General features: G+C 56.7%; 2 protein-coding genes across 2 annotated transcripts; both read right to left on the minus strand.

Annotated features, from left to right (window-relative positions):
- Window positions 1-3,244: 3,244 nt before the first annotated feature.
- On the minus strand, window positions 3,245-12,700 carry TRAF4 (TNF receptor associated factor 4). The gene is made up of 7 exons (XM_036769252.1): window positions 12,398-12,700; window positions 6,957-7,008; window positions 6,071-6,175; window positions 5,803-5,964; window positions 5,308-5,469; window positions 4,744-4,899; window positions 3,245-4,426 (listed from the first exon to the last, which is right to left on the minus strand). The coding sequence occupies exons 1-7, from the start codon at window positions 12,538-12,540 to the stop codon at window positions 3,794-3,796; spliced, it is 1,413 nt and encodes a 470-aa protein (XP_036625147.1). The 5' UTR covers window positions 12,541-12,700; the 3' UTR covers window positions 3,245-3,793.
- A 1,262-nt stretch (window positions 12,701-13,962) lies between these two features.
- Window positions 13,963-23,227, minus strand: NEK8 (NIMA related kinase 8). Its single transcript, XM_036769184.1, has 15 exons — window positions 23,160-23,227; window positions 22,182-22,387; window positions 21,534-21,766; window positions 20,947-21,078; window positions 20,316-20,524; window positions 19,771-19,850; window positions 18,652-18,833; window positions 18,418-18,568; window positions 18,074-18,150; window positions 17,633-17,750; window positions 17,059-17,209; window positions 16,528-16,691; window positions 16,265-16,423; window positions 15,630-15,788; window positions 13,963-15,066 (listed from the first exon to the last, which is right to left on the minus strand). The coding sequence occupies exons 1-15, from the start codon at window positions 23,204-23,206 to the stop codon at window positions 15,038-15,040; spliced, it is 2,097 nt and encodes a 698-aa protein (XP_036625079.1). The 5' UTR covers window positions 23,207-23,227; the 3' UTR covers window positions 13,963-15,037.
- Between the last annotated feature and the right edge of the window lie 229 nt (window positions 23,228-23,456).

A 23,456-nucleotide genomic window follows, 5' to 3' on the forward strand; every position in this document is an offset into this window, starting at 1 on the left:
GGGGAGGGCCCACTGCTGACTGAGACCTCGATGGGCTTGAAGTAAGAGGCAGGCACCTTCATCAGCAGTAGTCTGCACCGAGAAACACAAAACCCATTCGGGTCCCCTGTGTGGTGAACACGTAAAATGTCAAAGTGCTGCCAGATTCTTGAACTTCCTTGTGATCCTTGACATACGTGACGGACCTTTTTGATAGGAACTTTTTTGTTCTTCCCGTTTGACTGATGGGGAAACTGAGGCATCAGTGCCCATTATGTAGATTTCCTGGTTCGGGGCCACGTAGTGAGGACTCAGGACTCCTTATGGGTCTCCCTGTTGAGCCCTGCTGGGAAGGGCTCACAGAGGGGGGTAAATGCAATGTATGCTCAAGTCCTAATTACTAGTGACATTCGTGATTCTGACCCTGTTTCTTCTATAAAATGAAAGTCTGAAAAGTATGTTACATTTCCGAGTTGTGGAGACTGAATATGAAATTCCAAGGGTCATCATATAAATGCAAGAAGGTACTAGAATCGTAGATCTACAACTGAAAGAGCTCCTTAGTCCAACTTATTTTTTCATCATATGGGGAAAGCCGACCAGGAGAAATGAAATGCACAGGGCTGAAGATGAAAGCTAAATCCTCTGGGTTCCAGCCCTCAGAACCAGTGGTGGCATTGCCAAGGACTAGGTTAGCTTAAAGGCACAAAGATCGAGTTGTGTGATGATGGCCTCTTGGCTACTGGCTTTGTAGAAAGCTTGTTCTCCAAGTTGCCTCCTTTCCCTGACTCTGCATTCCTTTTCTGAAAAGCAATACGTATGGCAGACCCAGGGCTATTTTGTCTGTCTCAACCCCAGGGAAGTTGTAGGGGGAGCTGGTGGTTAGTGTTTCCCCTGCCCCCACATACGTCTTTCTCCCTGGACCCTCAACACGTGGTGCCCTCCTCCCCAACATCTAGGACAGGGCTGTTCAAAATGCCAGGCTGCATGCTGCCCACAGCGCGATTTATGCAGCTTGCTTACAAGCATAGAAATTTACCTAAATGCTTTAGTAAACTAAGCTGACCTACTGCAGAGCTCTCACTGAAATGGCAAATCAAAATATATTGTCTGTTGTTTCAATAAAAACCTATGGTTGGACAGCCCTGATCTAGGACATAGGGAATACACTCAGGTATGGGGAGACATGAGCCCTTATGAGTGACACTGCCTTTTAGATGTCAGGGACATTAAAGAGCCGGGCTCTGGGGCATAGCCTCACCTCTGTGCCCCTTGGCATTCCTCTAGAAAAGGGCTAACCACCTGTTCTCCAAGGCATGGATTCTGGAACCAGGGAGGGAGTAATCTGTTAATTTGGACCTTGGCTTCCACCATTCCCAAATTAAGTTGGATTAAATGATCACTGAGTTCCCTCCCAGCTCCAACCTGCCAATATGACAGAGAGATCCTGGGTACCTGCCTAGTCCCCAAATGGCAAGGACAGTGATTTTAATAGTTAGCTATGCAACCTTGGCCAAGTCACTTCTCTGGGCCTCAGCTTTCTGAAGAGAGGGTTAAATTGGGTGGTCTCCGAGGTACCTTCCTGCAGTTAAGTCCTATGGAATCTATGGACACCGTCCACAAGCCTTTCTAGGCAGTTGGACAAAACTCAGGTTCTCCAACCACCGTCCAATTTTCCCCCTTACCCACTGCGGGCACGGTGGAAAGAACACTGCTTAACACGCTGCCTGGCTCGCACAGTAGGTGCTTAATGTTTTTTGATTGATCTGGCAGACCTGCTATGATTTGACAAGTTGACCTTTCTGAATCTTCAAGTTTCCTCCTGTAAAATCCAAGTATTAATCATGACTTATTTTGCAGGGCATTTGGGGGAAAGACTTCACAAACATTAAAAAGTGCTAGAAAATTCGAGTGATAACTACATTCGCCCAGATGGCCCCCAGTCCCTGGGGCAGGGCCCTCCCCTGGCTGCCTGCTGGAGTTACTGCTGACCAGTCAGGTGGGGGCAGTACCAGGATAAAAGTTCCACGTCTGTCCTTGACTTCTGGGGTCAGCTTCCTTCTAGACTCCTGATCGATCCTATCACCCTCAGGGCTGGGACCTCAGGAATCGCCGGCAATTGTAATAATTGTAATAATCCTATTAAGCCTTTTATTTGGGTCTCACCCCAACCCTATGCTGTTGGGTACTAGAGCAACGGCATCCTGGACAGTTCAGAGGCAAAAAGCCTCTGAACTCTTTTTCCGAATGACATTTCTAAAAGCCCAAAATACATAGGCTTGCAAAGGAAACCAATTCTATTGAAATAAAGATGTGAATTGTCTTTCCCACGCAAGTTCATGGGCAGCCCTGGACTCCAGGTTAACCACTGGCCTCGAGCCTTTTTTTGTCCCCAGTTTAGAGTTGCTACCCACCTGAAAGGGTGTGAGGCCTCGGCTGTTCTCTAACTTTCCAAGCCTAAATACTCCTCCCTGAGCACCAGTCCCCTCCACGTGATGGCTGGCTCCCCTTTACTGAAGATCAGCTTCTTGAGGGCAGACTGGCTTCCCGGGTGGATTTGTATCCCCAGCACACATTACTGAGCACTGTATTTTCACACTCCCTAGCCACCATTTCACTCTGGCCCCTAGCACACGAAGAATGCTGGGAAATTTTATTAGAGGTCAGATGATGCATAGCTAAGATAAAATCTTCCCTACTGTGAAAATTCGTCCTCCAGGGAGTCCTAGCTTTCTTGTTCTCCAAGCTCTGTCACACTCCAAGGTCACACTCAAGGACCAAGAAAAAAGCCTGGCTTGGGGCGGGGGTGGAGAGCTTCCTTCCTCCATCGGACCACCAGAGGGGGCTCGGCCCAAGTACTGAGAATAGCGGGTAGTGGCTGTCTGTGACCACCAGAGGGGGCTGCTGTCCCAATGCAGGGAAATCGAGAGACCCAGCAGGAAGAAGCCTGGACCTGGGAGCCAGGAAAACTATTCGAATTCTGTCGCTACCACTTATGATATGTGGAACGTTAGGCAGGTCACTTAACCTGGCCTGTTCCTCCTCGGTAAAATGAGAAATGGGCCAGAAGCTCTCAATATTCAGCCTCCCTGGGCATCTGAAGTCCCCCCACCCCCCATCAGTGTGGTCATTATCCTTGTCCCTAGGGCCTCCCCCTCCACTCCCCTTCCTCAGGCAGCTGTGCAGAACCTTCCTGGGCCCTGGGCCAGCCAAAGCCCTTCTCCCACTCCCCACCCCCAAAGCAAGGCAGGGCTGGACAAAGTTAATAAATACACAATCCAGAATTTATTACAAACCAGGGCTCCCCCGCTGTGCCCCACTGGGCACCCGGGCAATAAATAACCGGAGAGGGCACAGCTTCAGGGGATGGGGGAGGGGTGGAGTTCAAAACAAACTGACCGCCGGCCCGGCTAACTCCAGCCCCACCTCGCCTCCCTATGGCTCTTGGGATGGGGGCCAAGCAGCTTGCCTTGCTCCCCAGTACAGTACAATGGGCAGTGGGGGCCAAGGCAGCCAAGGACCCCCCAGGAAAGGAGACGGCTCATAAGATTATTTATTTCAAGCCCTTAAAGACCCCAGTGCCTGTTTCCCGCTCCCCATCCCCCAGAGGGGTGAAGGGAACTGGGGGAAAAAGCACCAATAAGAGGCACCTGAGGGGGGGGGTACGTGGCAAGGGGACACAGTGGGAGCCCAGTGGGCAGGGGAGAAGGGCAACCTGGCCTAGTATGAAGGGGGAGGGTCAAGAGAGGAGGGGCCTGCCCCCCTCCCCGTGCCCCTGCCCTCGGCAGCAGGGACACCCTGCCCAACCCAGTCCTCAACTCAGGATCTTCTTGGGCAGCTCGACAGAAGCACGGATGAAGACAGCATCATCACGTACATAGTTGCGTTTACGGATGTCCTGGTGAGAGATGAACTTGGGATAGCCAAAGCCCAGGGCGCTCTCATCCACAGAACCCCTCCAGGTGCCTGGCTTCTGGAAGTTCTTCCAGTGGGGGTCCGGATGGAACGTCTCTGTGACGTGCTGGGGTTTGGTGATCGTCGGGTCGCTCTGGTCCAGCAGGGAGAAGGTGACCCGTCGAGCAAAGGGCCACTCCAGCAGGTTGTCAAAGGCGCCGGGCAGCACTCGAATGTACAGTGACAGATGGGTCCCCTCCCCACTGCCGTTGCCATTGAGAAAGGCTGATACCTGGAGTTTGTAGCCATACTTGTGGGTGTAGAAGGCCGGGCTGAAGCATTCGTGGTTGGAGCGAGCTTTGGCTTCCTGAAGGCGGCGCCCGTAGCCGCCAATCTTCCAGATCAGAACACCATCACAGCCCACAGACAGCTCCTCCACATCCCTCCGAAGCTCCTGCAGCTCCTGCCGCTGCCGACTCACCAGGGCACACATCATGGCCAGGTGGGGCTTCACGCTCTCCTCCATGTGGCGGCCCATCGCCAGCTTGGGGCACTGTGGACATCAAGAGGGAGGGTAGGATGCCGAGGTGGCCCATGGCAGAGGGCCAAGTCGGGTGAGGGAGCAGGTCCTGCTCTGCTGGCAGGGGAAGGTAGGAGAAGCCACCAAGACTTGGAGCAGAACAAAAGGACCTAGAAGAAGGTCGGAGCATGGGTGGGGGTGGCTGGGGGCATCCATGATCCCAAGATTCATCTGGTCCAATTCCCTCAGTTTGCCAATGAGGAAAGTGGAGCCCGGCTCACACAGCTCCCGAGGAGCCCAACATCCACCACGCTGGGGAAAGCTTCAGTCCCAAGGCTACGAAGACTTACCCGGTGTTTGCAGCCAGCATCTTTGAACGGGCACAGAACAGGGGCCGAGCTGCAGTTTTCTTTCAGGTGGCTAGACAAATCCTCTCGAGGAATGCTCCCCATTCCACACTGGTTGGGGCACGGTACAGGGTAGCGGGGGCATTGGTGCTGGTGGTTCTGGGGTGGGGAGGGACAGAGCAGTGAATGACTTCTGGAATCCTAGGATTGGGGTGGATTGGATTTGGAATCAGCCCATCTGAGGTTCAGACCTCACCTGTGCCAGCCTGACCTTGGTCAAGTGACTTGCCCCTTCCTGGGCTCCCAGACTCAGGTCAAATGAAGGGGTTGAACTAGGTACACTCTGAAGTCCCAACCAAATATGGATGTGGAAGTGACCTCAGAAGGCTCTTCCAGACCCACCCCCCTCAGTTTCACAGACAGGATGGAAGAACTGAACCAAGGGCCGTGGGCCGAGTAGGCATGTAAATCAGGTTCTTTCCATCTCCACTCCCTTGGCTCCCTACCTACTCCTCCCCTCTCCTCAGTGGGGCTCAGGAAGGGGGGCTAACAGAGAGGACAGCTCACCTGGATAGTATCAAAGACAAACTCCTTGGCACAGTAGGCACAAGGCTGGGTCCGCTTGGGACACTCCGCTATCATGTGTTGCCCCAGCAGCCGCCGCATCATTCGGGCCCCACACTTGTTCTCACAGTACACGCTCTCCTGTGGGCAGACCCCCTCATGGCTCTAAAGGCCAGGGAGGAAGAGAGGGAGAGCTGCCTGAGCTTAGGCTCCAGGATGCAGGATCTCAATCCCCAGAACCTTTATCCTTGGCAACTGCAAAGCCCAAATCCCCACTCCTAGAAGGTTACTGGCCCCCACCCCCAGGCTCCCTTCCTCCTGGCCACACAGTACTGCCCAAGCCAATGTTTGTTGACCCATTGACCTAAACGCTAGCCTGTCTCCCAGACCCTCAGGCCCCTCCCTGGATGCCAGGCTCTCTCTGCCCCTCCTGGTCTCAGGCCACAGGCTTCCCAGACTTCAAGTTAATCTCCTTTCCCCTCCCAACCCCCCACATACCTCATAGGCTTCCCCTGTAAAGTCTATGCCACAGAAGTCACACTTGAGCCTTCTCTTGGGGCATTCGTGCTGAAGGTGGGTAGGTAAGTCCCTACGGCTCAGCTTAGCACTGCAGCGGTTGGGGCAAGAGACCACGTTATACCCGCAGGAGCTCAGATGGACCTACGGAGGACAGGATAGTTGTGCTGGGCTCATCCTATAGGGCTCTTGCGGCTGAGCCTAGGCATCTCCCCGCAACTTCTCCTGAGGACCTGGGAGCTGCCCTTACCTGCAGGTGACGTAAGGCTCCAGTCCAGCGGCAGCCCTCCTCACTGTGGATACAGCGGATGGCTAGACCAAACACCTGAACTTCCAGTTCTGGGTCTGGGTAGATCTAGGAGGGGAGGTGAAAGTTAAGGACCTCCTCTGGCTGCAAGAGGAAACCTGGGGAGGCCTAAATCCTTGTCCTGGCTTTGGCACCAATTCACTCTACAACCTGGGGACAAGTCATTCAACTTCTCTGGGCCTCAGCTTCCCCTTCTGGTAAATGTGGCTAAGCCTCCTTGCCCATGCCACCACTGTGATTCCTGTTTTGTTATTTTATGAATTTTAAGATTCTGTGCTCTCTCCTCCTCCCCCCACCATTCCAGGCCCCATGGACAGGCAGAGGGAGGCAGTCCTACCAGCTTGGCTCCAGGACCCACCCCCCTCTGCTTTCCTCCTGGCTCCTCCTCCAATCCCAAGGCCTGAGCCTGGAGTGGGGGAGGGGGCCCTGCTCTGGGCTCAAGACTGGCTCCAAGCCCAGCCCCTAGGACAGAGGGCGGGAAGGCAGCTTCCTGTGGGCACAGAGCGGTCTCTGTGAGCCTTGGAACACCCCCCCCTTCACCAGGGCGATGTGCCTAACACCCCCCCAACCACACACACCGGGCAAACACCAGTGACTCCAGTTTTAAAACTGGTGGGGGAAGGGGGAAACAAGCCTCCTTTGTGGGGGCACACAGAGCCCCTTGCTCCAGAGTTGACATTGGCACTGTGCTACTGCCCTGACTGCCAACACCCCCTTCCCCACAACCAATCACCAAAATGAGGCTGGCATTAAGAGGAGGGAGGAGTGGGAAGGGAGGTTGGGAGGGCCATCAGGACGCTCACTTGGCTTCCGGCTCTCCAGGCCTCACCTTAGCATAGTCCAAAGGGAGCTGATCCTCAGGACACTTAAAAACTCCTTCACTGGGAGAGGAAAAAAACAAGGTTAAGATAAGCCTGACCCCGCCTCCTCCCCAGAGCAAATGCCCCAGGGCCACAGCAAGGAGCTGCCCACCTCACCTCTAGCTAACTGGCCCTGCACCCCCTCTTGGGGCACTTTAAATCTCCCTTTGCCCCAGTCTCTCCTATCTCTGGGCAAAAAGAAGGAGATTATAGCCACGCCCCACCCCCCCAGTCTGGCCTGACTAGGCCAGCCCCCCCAAGCAGGGCTGGCCAGACCGGTTCCCAAACCTGCCTGCAGCAAGAAACAGCTGGGGGGGAGGGGGGGGCAGCCTCCAGAAGCAGCAGCCTGCTCCTCCAATGTTCCACCTTCCCCCCAAGCTGGAGACCCCCTCCCCCCAACTCCTTTATCCATGGAGGAGGGTGAAGATACAAGAACCACAGAGGCTATGAAGAGGGCAAAGACAGCTGGTTCAGGCAGCATTTGGCCAGAATATGGCAGCTGGGCTGGGGGATATGAAGGGGCCTCCTATTTACCTCCCCCCCCATCCTAATCCATCACTTACTTAGCTCTACAATTTCTAAGGGGGCAGGCTAAAAGTACCAGGGCTGCCTCACCACTGAGTTACCTACCTAGCCCCACCCCTCTCCCCCACCCACAGTTGCTGTGATGCCAGGGCAAAGGTCATTCCTGGGAGCCCTACCCTTAAGGTCCGATCTCCCCCAAAATCTCGGGGAGGGGGGTAGGAAGTGGGAGGGGATTGCCTGAACCATGAGACAGCTAGAGAATGGTTCTGGCCCTCCGTCCCTGGGTAGTCGGGTCTGTGCCAGGAAAATATGCCCCTTCCCCCCAGGGCTGAAATGAAGGACTAACCCTGGGAGGGTTCCCTCAGGTCTGAATCTGCCCTTTACCTTCATTCAGTAGCAGTAACCCCTTTAGACCCTACCTTGTTGCACCAGCTTCTGTATCATACCCACTTCCACTAATTGGCAACTCCAGCCCCTTAACAAAGTGTCATTGAAGACCCTTGGCCAGGGCACAGACCCATGCGTGCCTGACAGCCTTTGGAAGTCTTGGCCACCCCATCCCAGAGGTGCCCCAGAGGCATGGCATTCCTGACAGGCAGGTCTGAGTCAGGTGGGAGGAATGGGCATGGGGCAGGCAGGGACAGGAGTAGCTCAAGGGGCCACGTGGCAGCCTGCTCAGCCCCGTAGCACCGGCACCTTCATGGGCACAGTCAACCCCGAGCCTAGGTGCACAGAGACTCTGCTGTTTCCTGATCAAACCCTTACATCCCCTCGCATCCGGACCACTACATAAACACTATGCTTTGAGGGACTTTGACCATGCTTTCAAATGCTTTATCCAGTTTACAAAGAGGTTTCCTGGCAGTACCCCTAGAAGCCGGATGCCAATGGGGTTCAGCAGCCCCATGTTATTCAATTAGCCCCAATGCCAAGGGATGGTGCCAAGCCATCTGCCTACCTGTGTGGAGAGTGCCTAAGAACTGGCCTGTGTAATGAATGGACTGTCTGGAAGAAATAGCCCTGGAGGGAAGTGGGGCTCCGCTTGACTTCTTTCAAGAATGTGCTGAGTTAGGAATTTCAGAAAGAAGGGGGAAGGGATTGGTCAGCTCCCCCCCCCCCATCATGAGCAAAGACTCCACCTCGGGTGGCACCAATGCCTTGGTCAGGGCCTGGGATGGGGAAAGACGGCAGTGTTAGACTAAACTTCCCCCGCCCCAAACATTCTCAGGGGAAGCCTGAAGTGGCGACCCCTCCCCAGTGGCCTCAGGAGGCTGGGCTGGGGGGAGGGGGGAGGAAAGCAGCTGCAGCAAAACTGACTCCTTCATCAGCCCAGGCCAGGGAGCCAGCCAGGGAAAGAGGCTGGGGAGGGGGGGGAAGGGAGAAGGGGTCTGTCCCTATAGGGAACTAGAATCTAGAAAGAGGCTCATTCTGGGGAAAGAGCCCTGCCCCCCCCCCACATGCCTTGGGGGAAAAGGCAGGATGAGTGGAACGGGTGGGAAGGAGGGTTGGGGGCCTAGAGAGAGGAAGAGGGGATTTCCGGGTGGGGGAGGTGGGGAGAGAAGCCTGAAGGCAGGAGAGGGGGAGGGGGAAGGCAGTTGGACTTGGCAGCCCAGTCCCCCTTCCCAGCTTCCCCCAAAACGAGATCTGTAGTGGGGGGAGGGTTGTAGGGAGGCCCAGGGACTCACTAACTTCTCAGTCCCCCGTGGGGCCAGCTGTCAAGGAAGGGGGTGGGGGAGGTGGGAACATCTGGAAACTAAGGAGGCAATAACCCAGATGTCTAGGCAGCAGGAGTGAGAAGAGGAGCCCAGGATATTGGAGAAAGAAGCCTGAAGGTCTGGTGAGAGGAACAGAAGACAAAAGCCAAGGCTGAGACTTCCGTTCAGGCTCTGTTTAGAGGCGCTGAAGGGCAGGAAGAGGAAGGGGCAAGGGCCCAGGTTGGAGTGGCCTCACCTACTGCCCCAGTAGCCCCTGATTCTCAGTGCTATAGGCTCTCCCACCCCCACCCCTGGCAAACTGTGTGAGCAAAATGTGGCCCTCCATGAACTCTTCTCTCCCAGCTTGGATTTCAAGACCAAACCCCTGGAATTCCTCCAAAAAGAGAAACAGCAGGAAAGGGGAGGGCAGAGACAGACTGGGAAGATTCCTTCCTCCTCTCCCTCCCCACCCCTTTCTCTGACCTCCGAAGGCTTTTCCGTGACAGTCTTCTGATTGAATTTGTGAACAGTTTAACTTGGAGGCAGGGTGGTGTCAATAGATAAAGAGCTGGACTAGGAGTAAAAACAAAATACTGGTCTGCGTTCAAATCCAGCTTCTGCTGGACTGGCTGGGTGACCTCTCAGTACCCCCAAGGCAACTCTCTATGGCTCTATACGTAGCAGAGCAGGTGCCAACCTGCTCAGGTAGAAGGAGTTTCCCCACTCTGGAGTCCCCTACAACAATGAATCACAGGTCTGGTTAAAGAAAAAAAAAAAGTACAGGCTGTTCTATGTCCCAGCTGCCTCGGTGAGAAATGGCAAAGGTGGGAAGGGCTGTCTAGGAGAAAAGAATTTCCATTTTGACACATACGCTCCCTTCCCCTGGCAGAAGAAAGTCCTGGCAAGAATGGAAAGGGGGCTGGAGGTTTGGGGGTGAGGGGAGTCTGAGAGATAGAAACATCGGAGGAGGAGAAGCCAGAAAGTCAGAACGTGGGATGCTTGGGAAAGGCTTCCATGCCAAGGAGATCGCTCCTGGTCATGAGGGGTAATCAAGAATACCAGCCATTCCCAACTCCTGAGAAGAATGAAGAGATGGGGTAGGGGCAGAGTGGGGGGGGGGCAGTCCTTGAATCCAGAAAAGGGAAACAGGGCAAAGCTGACCTCATTCCCTGTCCAGGATACAAATCTCTAGAATTGGCCCAACAGAAAGGTAGGTAAGAGGGTAGGGAAAGAAGGAAAAGGAGGGAGAGAAATCTCACACTGTAAATACCCTGGAGAGCCCGGAGACCCTGGGTGTCTGTTGGGATCACTGAGGCAGGCTGTCTGCCTCTGCCACCCCACAGAGCTCAATGCCCCCTCTGTAGCTGGCCTTCCCTTTGTGCCCTGGGGGTTGGCACTAGCTTGAGGGAGGGTTGTATAAGAGTGAAACAGATGGTCAGGCAGGCAGGGAGACAGAGATACACAGTCCAAGATAGAAGCTGACTGTGTGTCCTAGCACAAGTGCCTGGCCTTTACCTTTCTCTGCCCTCAATCTTGTGTGGGAGGCTCTGGAGGAAGCAGGCTTAGTTCAGGGGGTGGGAAGAAAGGATCAGGGACAAAAGGGGGTGGAGAAAATGCTGGGGATCCTGCATGAGTGTGTGTATGTGTGTAAGAAAGGCGGGGAGTTGGTTTGCTTGAATCACGCTCGGATGAGTACCCAAAAACCATGGATTGCCCCCTACTTAGGAGAGGCTTCCACATCAGGGGGACCCGGGTTCCTGTCCCAATCTGACCTACGAAGGTTTTGTGACCCTGGACAAATCACTTAACCTCTTCAGTCCTCACCAAGCTTTCTAAGATGGTAAATTGCTGAGAAGCTCCAGACTGGCATAGGGAGATCGAGTTCCCTACACCAATGTAATAAATCACAGGTTCCGTCTCTATGCCTATCCTATGTGTGAAGGGTACTGTGGGGGGGGGGGGGGGCCAAAGACGGTTCCTTTTGGGTGGGGGATCCCTAGGCAGAAGCTTGTGAATTCCAATTCCTTTAGCCCCTTTAAAGGGACCCCATGCCAAGCATCAGACCAATACACCAATCTACTTAATTCTGATCCCTTCCACAGCTATCAACCATCCCCAGAGTTTCCAAATCAAGTGACCCATGGGCCAGGTATGGGTTAAGAGACTCCCCCAGCCCTGGTCTCTTACAGCACTCCCTGTATACAAGTTTTTTTTTTCTGGCGTCATTCATCTAACCCCTTCATACTCCGGGTGTGCAGTGTAGTATTATGTGGGGAGGGCTGGGAGCCGAGAGACCTCACTGCCTGTACCAAAGGAATCAAGAGACACACAGTCAGAGCCCAGCAGCAAGTTGGCGCTGACTGTTAAGGGATCTTTCAAGAGTTCTTTGGGGCTCCCTCCTAGAAAGGGGCAAGGGGTTTTTCCCTAGAGCAGCTGGGACCCAGGCTAGCAGTCTGTGGTGGGAGCGGTGGGTGGAGAATCTTTCTTTCTCTGCTGGGTGTCTGGGGAGAGTCCAGGCGGAAGAGAAAGTAAGGTAGGGAAGGAAGAGGTAAAGGACACGGGGGAAAAGGGGGGGGGGGTCCCTATTGTGCTGACGTCACAGTCTTTTGACGTCACGGGGCATTGTTGGGGGGCTCCAATGGGGTCACGGGAGTAGGGAGGGGATGACCTCTGGACGGAATGGGTTCGGGAGTGGGCTCAGGAATAAGACAAAGGGCCACGGAACTCCCTCTCCAGGCCGGGCCGCCCCACCCTCAGCCCCACCTGCCCCGTCACCAGAGCGGCCGCCGATCGCTCGCTCTTCCTTTGTTACTCGGGTCCCTCCTAACCAGGGGCTCCGAACGCTCCCTCTCTCCCGACCCCTTTGTTCGAGTCCGGGCCCCCGGGGTGCGGAAAAGAGAGAAGGGAAGCGTCCCCGTTCCTCCCGCCCGGCCCAATAGGGTTACACCCCCAGGCCAGCCCGCCCAGTCCAAAGAGCCCTGCTCCTCTCCCCCATGGGACCCCGGCGTCCCATCCGCAGCGCTCCCCCTCGCCCCTCCAAGAGATGCGGGTCCCCCTTCCCTCTCCGGCGGGTCCTCTCCCCACGAGGGTCCTCCAGGTCTCCCTCGGGCGTAGCCCCTGCCTGGGGACCCCTGGCGCCCCCGGGACCTCGGGCTCCGGGGCCCACGCGCCCCCCGGGGGTCTCCACGCACCTGAGAAACTCCTGCAGGCAAGTGTCGCAAAAGCGGTGGCCGCAGGTCGAGACCTGTACCGGCTCCCGCATGGCCTTCCCGCACAGCGGGCACAGAAGCCGCCGCTTGGGCTTCTCCAGGAACTTGTAGTCGAAGCCGGGCATGGTGGGCGGCCGGGCGGCCGGGGTGAGGGCCGGCCCCGGCGCCCGCGGCCCCCGCAGCCAGCCAGGTCCCCAGCGAGGCACGGCGCGGCCGGCCCACTAGTGACTGCAGCCCGGGCGGCCGCCGCTCCAGGTCCATGATCCGGCCCCTCCCGGGGCGGGCGGAACGGGGGCGGGGGCGGGGGCGGAGCCCAGACCGGCCGGCCGGTCCTAGCGCCGGCCATCCCCGCTGACCCGCCCAGCGGGGAGAGTGGCCCTCCATCTCCCCCTCCCCCACGCTGCCGGCTCAGCCTGGTCCTGGTACCCCACCTTCACCTCCCTCGTACCCAGCTTTCTCATTCATTCATCTCATCGTACGGAGTCAGACGGTGTCAGCCTTAGAGTCTCAGAGGCCACTTCAACCTGGCCATGCCCTGGAGCTGCCCTCCACCCCACCCCAACCCACCCCACCCCACCTTAAGGGCTGGTTTCCCATCCCATCCAGGCCGGCTCCCTCTCCCAGGACCTTCCGCCACACCCACCCACCCGCAGTCTTAAGTCCAAAGCGGGTTAGGTAGAGGCCGGGCCGGAGGCAGAGGACTCACGGAGAATGAATCACGCCCCCCCTCACCTCCAGTTTGCTTCACGGGCTTGCTCAGCTACCTCCGGAAGCGGGGAAGGGGCCGTCCTCCCGCCCCCCATCACCTCCCTGCCCCAGTGGGGGAAGGGCAGCTACTCCCCACCCTGGGGAGTGGTTCGAAGAGCCCTCCCTCGCTGACCGCAGAGGGAGGGCTGCTTGAACCCTAAAGATTCTGGGACCTGGGCCAACGGGGAAAATAAAAACACCCACAGAGCCAGATGCGAATCACCCAGCTGGTCCAAGGAGACTGCCCAGGCCGCAGGACCTTGGGTCTGAACGCGAACTTGCATTTTTCCGGGAGGCTAAGGGCTGCGGTAGGGGGTGGGGAGAAGGTGGGGGCGAGGGGGGTAGGTTAGAGTACTGTCAGCAGCGGTGGGCCCTATGCAAATCAGCCGGCTATTTTGGAAGCCCTAGTCTCCCGGGACTGAGGGGGGTGGGAATGAAATGAGAGGCCAGGGTTTGTCCCAGCTCGCCTTGTACCCACGTGGCAGGCCTCAGGGGTCCAAGTGTGCCAAGCAGCATGGCAACCCGAGGCCACAGGGAAGTGCCGAGCCAATGGGGAGCTGAACCAGGGCCCAGGCCAGCGAGAGGAGGGCACCCAGAGGGGAAGGGAGAGAAGAGGCGAGGAAACCTCAGCCCTGGGGCATCTGGCTGCACCCACATTCCTTCCCTGGCTGCCCGGCAACCAAGGTCCCGCGCTTAGCTGTGCCCTTGGGTGCCTGTCCGCTACACCCCCACCCTGACTACACACTCCTTTGTAATTAACTCAGAGGCAAACAACCTGGTCTTTGGCTTCCTTTTATTAGCCCCACTCCTCAGCCCTGTGGGGCTCCCCTCCACCCCCAACACACACACTCCCCTCTCCCTGAAGAGAACCATGAGGTGACATTTCAGGGCACCCCTTGGGTATCCGGGGCTTCAATAGGAGGCCCCTTCCCACACAAGCCCTGGGAGAGAGCTCTGTCCAGGAAGGCCTTTTCAGGGCTTGGGTCCAGACTCCGAAAGGGAGCAAAGACAAAGGCCGATTGCCAGAAGCTGGGAGTGAGACTTTGCAAGGTCCATTAAGGTGGGTAGATGGCCGCTTCCTTCCTCCCCACTTTTTTTTTATCAACCTATAGATCTTTATATCTCTGTCCTTACCCAGGTGCCCCCCCCACTGCCTCTTCCAAGAATCTCTGGCTGTGCAAGCAATACCCACTGGCCCTGCCAGTGTGGGGGTGGCAGCTGCTCTTCTGGACATCCCCCCTCCTCTAGCCCATAGGGACAAGCCCAAACTTGCCTATACTGTCTTGGACCCATGAAGCCCCATCCTGGAGTCTCCATGCTGAACTCACCCCCCTATCCTGAGTTTGGGGAAGTGGTCTTGGGGAAACAAACATACACACTACATGACTGTGTCCTGGAGGCCTGGCATGGCGAGTGCCTGAGAGTGGGTACCTGCTCCTTCCCTGACAGTCAAGTTTATTTGCAAAAGCACTCAGGGAACCAAAACCATAGGCTGTGCAGCAGGGTTGGCATGGGAAAGGGGAGGGGGAGTGTAAGAGGGGCAGACCATGCCTAGCATGGAAGTGAGCACTTAATGTTTGCTGAATAAGTAGCTAGGGGAATGAGAGTGGCATTTTCCAATCCTGTGGAAGGCCTCAGCCCTAAGCATTACAAGGGAGCTGGGCTACAGAGTGCCAGGCTTCCCTGTGTCTAGAGATGCCTTTGATGTATCACACCAGCATCTTAGAGGCAATGTCCTAAATGACCCAGGGGGCACTACCCATGTTGAAGTCAAAAAGCCCGCTAGTACCCACCCAATACAGCTGGGGTGGCAGAGAGAGGGAAGGAGGGTGAGGTATCTGTTCTCTGTTAGGGTGGAAATCCAGCTTGAGATCCTCAAGGTGGTATGGATTCTTCTGTGGCAGCTGGAAAACAGTGAAGAAACCAATATTCAGCCCCTGGAGTAGGCAGTGCCATCTACCTTCCCCAGACAGGCTTCAAGCAGTCCAGAAATAGAGTCTTCATAGGGGGAAGAGAGAGGAGTACTAGGGAGGGCAGTGTGGGAGTTAAGAGAAGGTCATGTAAGCTCAGAAGTCTCCCATGAGGGCTCACCACCCCCCACCACAGTTTCCTGTGATCTGTCTTCATCTCTCTCTAGTTAGGACAGGTCAGTTGGTGGGAGGGGACTGAATGCCAGTCCCCTTGCCAAAAGGTCCATTCTCTAGCCCAGAAGGTGGCAGAGACTCCCTTGGTGGTGCCCATAGCATGCCCCATGCCACTGTGATTTCAGGCATCAATGAACCCTCCCAAGACTCTGGGAATTCTGAACCTAGGCATGGTAAGGTACAAATGTCTGCATTCAGAAGCTGAGAGTGTTTCCAGTGCCCACTCTGACCTGGGCAGGAGGATATGGGCAAGGAAAGCAGGGAGCATCCCACGTCAGAGGGCTGATGGGCATAAGCAGGTTGTCTACAGGGGACTGACTCACGGCGGATGGCTAGCAGGGTGTTCCCATGGCAACAGGACACAGAGGTCACAGTGTAGGGCTGAGCTTCCTCCAGTTGCACAGGCCGAGGGAGCCCGGCATCCTCATCCTTACGCCCCAGTCGGCCACGGGCGCCTTTGCCCCAAGTGTACACATCTCCTTCTGCCGGTGAGAACCCACGGGGAGATGGCTCCCTCCCCACCGGGCACCCAGACGACCCTCATCTCCATGGCACTCCGTCCTCCCATTGATGGATGAGGAGGCTCAGACTCATCAGAGACAAGTGTCAGAGCCCACATTCGCACCCAGGTCAATCCTGACTCCAGGGTGTTCTCTAGCTCTAGTCAAGCCGTGGTCCTCACATCAACGTATTCCTGGGGACTGGTGGCCCTGACTTGCTCTAACATGCCAGGGTTTGTGAGATCACAGACCAGCCAGAAGGCGGGCTATGAGGCCATTTGAATCCAGCCTCCTCCTTTTACAGATAAGGAAACTGAGGCCCGGGGAGGGGAAGTGGTGCCCCAAGGCTACCCCGTGATATCTCTACTGTCACAGACTGACTCTTTGTGTACCCATGGGTATCACTAATGCATCTGGCACTGCCCAGAAAACCAGTGACATCAGTGTCACCTCCTTACCTGCACCAATGGCCACTGTAAAGGCATCCCCACAAGCCACCATCACCACCTTGATCCCCTGGAGCCCTGCCACCAGGCAGGGGGCTCGGCTGCCCCGGCGGGCACAGGTGCCCAGCTGCCCGTGCTGGTTGCTGCCAAATGTGTAGCATTCACCAGAGGCTGAAGGAGAAATTGAGGTTGAGCCAAGGGGTCTCCAAGGAGGGAGCAAGCCCTACCTCCCTCCTCTTAACTCCAAACTCAAGTGGACAGAATCTGCCACTTACCTGTCACAGCAGCAGAGTGGGCAGTGCCCACATCCACACTCACTAGAGGCTCTGAGTTGAGGGGTACAGAGCCCAGGGGCGTAAAGCTCAGGGCTTCTTCCACCTGGTCGTGGGGGCCAGGCTCCTCCCCAGGGGACACTTGGTCCAATCCTAGCTTGTTAAACCTGCAGGGAAGACAGGGGAATTCCTATATGGAAGGAGACACAGAGACCAATGAAGATAGTCTGAAGTGGGACACGGGGGCCGGTGGAGGTGGTCTAGAATGGGAGATGGTTCTCTCCTGATCTGTCACATCAGCAACCAGCAAGAGGAGGGAAGAGAGCAGAATAGAGGAGAGGCCCACCGAAAGGAGAAAGGAAAGGTGAGGAGATGCAGGGAACTATGGCCAGGCCAGGAGGGCATCACTGAGAGGCCGGGGCGGGTTGGTGAGCCCACTATGAGACCTGGCAGGACGGGTGGGCGCTTGGTAAATGTTCATGGGATTAAGGGAGCTGGGGGGCCTGGGTGGCCAAGTCAGCCCCGCCCTCTCACCTGTTACTCCCACAGGCCAGGGCCTGGCCAGGCACTGTTAGGATCATGGAGGAGTCGATGCCACACACAACCCACTGCGCTTCCTGTTCAGGGGGCACGGGCACCTGCTGTGGGGAGCTGTGAGACTCCCTGGTACCCAGCCCCAGTCGGCCTGCCAGGCAAGGGGAAGAAAGGATGAGTCCTGGGGACCGAGGGCCAGGGCAGGGAGGCAGGGCCCTGGAGAGAGGTGAGCTGGGGGCAAGGGGACGTGGAATGAATTTGAGCTGAGAGGGACAAAGCTGGACAGTCACAGACTATTGACAGGGTTGGACAAGTACTGAAAAAAGAATCCAACCCTTATATTTCACAGATGGAGAAACTGAGGCCTGGAGGGAGAGGTTCCACAGACCTCGACAGATCTGGGGGCTCCTCTATCTACCCTCAATCCACCTTCAAATATCCTTACCACTGGACCAAGAATGAGGCCTCCAACCGTCTGTGGTATGTGGGGCGGGAGAGGCAGTGTCAGGGGCATGGGAGTGTCAGAGGTTTTGAGGTGTTAGAGGCCTGTTAGTAGAGAGGGGCTGGCCCTCACCACCGTCCCCACGGCCCCAGGCAAACAGCTCCCGTTCTGTGGACAGGGCCAAGACGTGGGATGCCCCACAGGCCACCTGCATCATCTCATAGCCTAGCAGGGCCTCCACAATAGTAGGCTGGAAGAGGAAAAGATGGGCAAATGGAACCCTGATGCTTTCAGGGCTAATGCCAGGCAACCTGTTTCTCCTTTGCCCAGCCCCAGCCTGGAGACTGAGAAAGGCCCAACCCTGCTGAATATCCACACCAGGCCAGAAACCCCTCTTAGGGTGGCCTGTCTCTTTAAATCCCCTCTCCTCGCCTCACCCCTCCCGTCAGGATTCTACCAGGTGCAGGTGTGGCCCCCATGGGGGAATGGGAGGGTTTCTGGGGATTCCCCTCCAACCCCCAAGAAGGCAGGCTCTTTGATCTTTGATTCCCCTACATACACACACACACACACCTGGCTGAGGTCGGTGAAGCTGCCGTGGCCCAGGCAACCGTTACTGCCGCTGCCGAAGGTCATGATGATGCCTCGGTCTGAGGGAGGGCAGAAGAGGGATGTGCACAATCAGTGGGGTCCAGCCAGGGCCCCTCCAATGGGACACAATGGGTGTGTGTGGGGGTGGGGGAAGGATGTGGGGATAAGAGCAGGGGCCTTCCTTTGTGAAACTCACCAGCCGCTTTGGGGAGTACACCATAGCTGGGGTCCTTTGGCAAGCTTCTACCTAGTAGGGTGCCCAGATGCCCACATGCCTCTTGAAGCCCTCCCCATGCCCAAACCTCGTGCTGCCCTTTGCCCAGTACCGGTGAGACAGGCAGTAAAGAGGTCCCCACAGGCCACATGCTTGATAGTCACTCCTGACTGGCCCTCTAGAAAGCGAGAGATAAACTGAGGCTGGTGTTGCTCCAATGCTCCCGGAAGCTGGATGCCCCCACCAACGCCCATGGGAGGTGCCTGCATTGGGATGGAGCTGGTGCTGAGCTGGGGGGGGCCAAGACACTGGCCCTGACACCCCCAGAGCCAGTCCCCCCACTCACCTCCCACAAGATGAGGCGCCCAGATCGAGTGACTCCAGCCTTCTGGGTGCGCCCGGCTGAGACCTGGACCACCTCAGTGTTGAGCATGGGCAGCCTTGTGGGAACGCTGAGCCCACCACCCCAGGCGTAGACAGAGGACAGAGGAGGTGGGATGGCAGGCCGGGGCAGCCCCTGGGGCACACCTGCAGGGAGAGAGCGCAGGGGCTTCCATTGCTGACCCCAGACTGATGGAAGGAGGTGCCATAAGAATGGGATCCTGAGAGTCCTCCAGGCTGCCTGAGCAGCTAGTGATGGGCACAGGAGTGAGAAGTGATGATGACTCCAGTGGCGTTTTAGCCGGCATCTCAGGAAGTCACTGATCTGCTCAAAAAGCTGCGGTGACTCCCTACTGCCCAGTAAACAAGTGTGTGTTCTTGGAACTGGCATTCAAGGCTCTCCACAACCTGCAGGTGGGGAGCACTCTCCTGTCTTTTTCCCTTCTATTCTCAAGTTTCAGCCAAACTGGCCCATTGTCCCCTGTCTATGTCCTGTTAACTCAGCGCAGCCCTGGTCTGGGATCACGCCCTGTTAATGCCCTTCCTTCATCTTGTTTACAAAACCTAACCTGCTGCATGAAGGTGAGTTATCCTGGTGCTCCCCCTCCCAGAGGCAGTCCACACCACCCCGCCCCCTGAGGCAGGTCTGCCTTCCCCTGACGTGTAGTCTCCAGGCCTGGGTCGGTTCCCCCTCCTCACCGCCTCTTTCCTTGGCTTTCTTCCTCTCCAGGGGACACCTTTCCCCAGGTGCACCACCCCCTTCCCCCAAGGCCTTCCCATTTGGATGACGTCCATCCTGTAGAAGCCACCTCCACTGAGGCGGCAGAGACAGTTGTTGCCTTTCTTGGCATCCCAGGAATAAAATGCTTGTTGACTGACATTTCTCCAAGCTGAACATTCTCTCTCTCTCTTTTGTGCTTACCCTGTTCCCTGCCATTAGACCAGAAGCTCTCTAAGGTCAGGGCTGATGGCCTGCTTCCCTCTGGGGCCCCAGTGGCCTTTAGTAAATGTGCCACAGAACTAAACTGCGGCCAGGATTGGGATGGGTGAGGGTGTCCCCAGCAGGACCCCAAAATGGACTTACCACGGGATCGGGGGCCACCTGTTCTGCCCCCTGCTCGGCCACCCGGCATTGTGGGCACACTGCCCAGGGGCTTCTCTACCCTGCAGGACAGATGCACGATGTTGGCTCAGCGCTCATGTGGTCCCTGGTTCCTCCAGCTCACCTAACCCCACAGGGCAATACATGCACACAGGCAGGGAGGGAGGGAGCATAGCCAAGCAAGAAGGCTGGGCCAGGACCAGTACTGCCCCCACTACAGTGCTGCGTGACCTCTCTGGGCTTCACTGTCAAATGAGAGGGCTCGACACAGAGGCAGGCTGGTACAGGATAATCAGAGAGCCTGGGTTCAAATCTCCTCTGCCATTTACTAGCTGTGTGACCTCAGACAAGTGACCTAACCTCAGAGGCCTGAGGGGCTTGAACTGTATGCCTTCTGAGACCCTCCACCCCCCAGAGCTATGACTGGCTGTGTGTGTCTCACTGGCCCTGGGCCCAGCCCCAAGCCCCCGGCTTCCTCTAAGGTATCTTTCCCTTCCCATCCACTCCCTTGTGCCCGCCCCACTGGCCTCTTCATCCTGATGCTGCCCACGTCAGTGTAGAGATTGAGCAGCGCCCGCACACAGAGAGGCTGGGCCATGATGTGGCTCAGTGGGGGCCGCTGGGAAGGCTCCAGGCTCAGCAAACTCAGCACCAGCTGGCGAAGTTCGATGCTGTATCGATCCGAGATGGGCGCGAAGGTGCCACTCATGATCTTCAGCACCAGGGCTGGGAGATTCTGTACAAGCAAAGTCAAGGCCACTCAGAAACCTCGTGGGCAGCAGGCCAGGCCAGGAGAGGGAGAAAAGAGCCAGTCCTTGCACAGACACAGGCCCAGCCCCTGGGAAGTTACCAGGCTGATGAGGGACAGAAGACACAGACACAGATCCCAGGGAAGAAGAGGCAAGATTAAAACTAGCAGCAGTTATGCCTTCAAGAACAAAGCCAGGATGAAAACCAGGTGGGGTTAATCAAGGGAGGCTACCTGGAAGAGGTGAGGGCCTTGAACATGACTGGAAAGGAGGAGAGGTGTCAGGAGCAAGTCAGGGTCAGAGAGGAGGAATTCTGGACATCAGAGAAGCCAAGTCAGGGGTCACCAAGGGGAATGAGGGAGTGAGCTTTTGAAAGTCTCCCCTCCTCCTCCTGGCCCCCAGGTCTTACCGCAGCCTCAAAGGCCCTCTTGAGGCTGGCCAGCTCATAGAGGACACAACCCAGGGCCCAGATGTCACTTTTCTGGTTATAGGGCTTGCCCTCACACAGCTCTGGGGAGATGTAACAGGGGGTACCCACCACCTGCAGAGAAGATGGTGAGAATTAACAAAGACTCAGCTAAAAGAGCCTGGGACACAGACTGCTGGGACCAGTCTGACCCCCACTCAGCCTCTCATCCTGCAACCCAGGCCAAGTCACTTCCCTCTCTTGGCCTCAGTAAGATGGGGGGATTGAACTAGAAGGTCTGAGGTCCTACGAACATCCTGGACCCAGGAGTCTCTAACTAGGGAGAGACCTGGTGGTTTGGAAAAGGGCCCCTCCTCCCATTTCTCCATCTTCGCTCTGTCTGGCTACAGTGTGGATGGCCACAGATGGGCCCTGAGGGGTAGTGGACCCGGAGACCATGAAGTCCCACCAGCCACCTCATTCCAGAGTGGAGGAAACAAAAGTTATACATGTGGTTACAGACAGAGCCAAGCCCAAGACACAGGGGCAGGAGAGGCCCTCAACCCTATCCTGGAGCCCGGCCCACTTGCAGTGTAGGCTTTGCTCTTGCTGCTCAGAATCTTGGAGATGCCAAAGTCACCAATCTTAACGATCATCCGATGTTTGTCCAGGAGAATGTTCTGGGTCTTTAGGTCTCGGTGGAGAATGAGGTGGGTGTGCACGTGGTGCAGGGCCAGCAGGATCTGAACGAAGAAGTGGAGGATGGTCTCCTCATCCAGGAGGGAGTTGCAGCGCTTCTGGATGTACTCGGCCAGCGTGCCCCCTGTGGGCAGAGAAGGGCATGAGACCATCCCCTGGGACGCCCTGGGTCCTGGAGCCCCCAACAGCATAGAGCCTCCCTCATCCCACTCGCCGGGCCCGGGAAAGGTCAAAGAATGTCACTGCCAGAAGGAAGCTTGGGGACCAACCCCACCCCTTGACAAAGAAGGAAACCAAGGCCTGGAAGGGAAGGGATTTTCCCAACATCACCAAGGCAGGGATAGAAGCAAAACTCAGGCTCCTGTCTGGGGCTCTTTCCAAGCCCTGGGCAGGGCTGAGAAGGGAGATGGCAGCAAGGAGGGGGCCCAGGGAGCTTGGGACGCGGCACCTATGGCCCCACCTGGGCCTAGGGACCAAGGGTTTGTGCAAACAGAAGTAGGCCAGGAAGGTGGACAGCCTGAGGTGGGCTGGGCCCCAACCTGGGGCGTACTCCATGGCGATCATGAGGGCCTTGTCCTCCAAAAAGTTCTCATAGTACTCGATCACGTTGGGGTGGTTCAGCAGCTTGAGCACCTGGCACTCGTTCTGGGCAGCCAACCGCTCGTCCTTGGTCATCTGCTCCACCGGGATCTGCTTGATGATCACCAGCTTCTGGTCAGCCTTCCGAAGGCACAGGTGCACAATCCTGAAAGGACCAGGAGGTGCAGGGCTTAGTAGGCAGTAGGTGCTTAATAAATGCTGACTGAATGACAGAAATCCAAACTTCACAGAACATGTCCCCTTAATTAAAGGATTTGTTCTGCAAAATTTGGACTCGGTCAAAAGGACGCATTTGAGGACCTAGAAGGCCACATGGGGCCTTGAGGCCACAGGTTCCCCACCCCTGGGCTAGAGGATCATCTAGAACCACCTATCCCATTTTACAGAGAGGGAAACTGAGGTTCCCCTCCCCCCAAAAAGACATTACATGACATAACTTAGAGCAGGGTCATCTAGATAGACCCACCCACCCCATTTTACAGATGGAGAAACTGTGGGCCCCAGGGATTTAGCGACTCAAAGCCTTGGAGTCCAAGCCAGGCGCTGTAGCAAAGGCACGGAGGGCAGGAGGGCAGGAGGGCAGGGGTCAGCATGAGCTAAGAAAGGAGCTGGCGCTCAGGGATCTGGGACAGCTAAAAGGGTCTGTGAGAAAGGCGTGGTCAGAATAGGGGTGTGGCCAACACGGGGCGGGGCTAATCGACGGCGGGGCTCCAGGGCCCGCCCAGTTGTGCCTGGGAACCAGCAGCCGGATGTGAGGGCGGGACTTCCGAGAGCTGGACTGGAACCCGTAGGGGCCAGGCTGGCGCTTCTAAGCCCGGTGCATCCGAGCTGAGCGTGTTTGTCTTTTCCTCCTCGATTTTGCCCTGCCGCCCTCGTTCTCTCCCCCTCACCCGCCCGGAGCCCGTACCCTGACTCACCCGAAGGCGCCTCTCCCCACCACCCGGATCCGCTCGTACTTCTCCATGGCGTCCCTCCGGGCCCGGGCTTCCGGGACCCGCTACGGCGGCCGCGGGAGGGGGAAAAAAAAAAAAAAAAAAAAAAAAAAAAAAAAAAACCCGCGCCAACGACGCATGCGCAGATCTCTCTGCCTGTCTGGGTGGGGAGGGGCGCTGCTCCAGCCTGGCTGTTGGTCGCCCCCCCCCCCACCCCAATCTCCATCACTCCCCGCCGCCCCTTCTCCCCTCGAGACAACTCTAGGTGGTATTTCTAAAGTG

Source organism: Trichosurus vulpecula, chromosome 7 (genome assembly GCF_011100635.1).
Source record: "Trichosurus vulpecula isolate mTriVul1 chromosome 7, mTriVul1.pri, whole genome shotgun sequence".
Classification (NCBI taxonomy): domain Eukaryota; kingdom Metazoa; phylum Chordata; class Mammalia; order Diprotodontia; family Phalangeridae; genus Trichosurus; species Trichosurus vulpecula.

Excerpts from the sequence above, each read along its gene's own strand:
- TRAF4 (XM_036769252.1), bottom strand. The coding sequence starts at position 12,540 with ATGCCCGGCTTCGACTACAAGTTCCTGGAGAAGCCCAAGCGGCGGCTT. Across the intron at positions 6,176-6,956 it reads TCCCTTTGGACTATGCTAAG|ATCTACCCAGACCCAGAACT; the intron begins GTGAGGCCTGGA and ends CTCCCCTCCTAG. Across the intron at positions 4,900-5,307 it reads TTGTCTTTGATACTATCCAG|AACCACCAGCACCAATGCCC; the intron begins GTGAGCTGTCCT and ends TCCCCACCCCAG.
- NEK8 (XM_036769184.1), bottom strand. The coding sequence starts at position 23,206 with ATGGAGAAGTACGAGCGGATCCGGGTGGTGGGGAGAGGCGCCTTCGG. Across the intron at positions 21,079-21,533 it reads GCAAGAGCAAAGCCTACACT|GTGGTGGGTACCCCCTGTTA; the intron begins GCAAGTGGGCCG and ends TCTTCTCTGCAG. Across the intron at positions 19,851-20,315 it reads GGCAGCATCAGGATGAAGAG|GGTAGAGAAGCCCCTGGGCA; the intron begins GCCAGTGGGGCG and ends TCTGTCCTGCAG.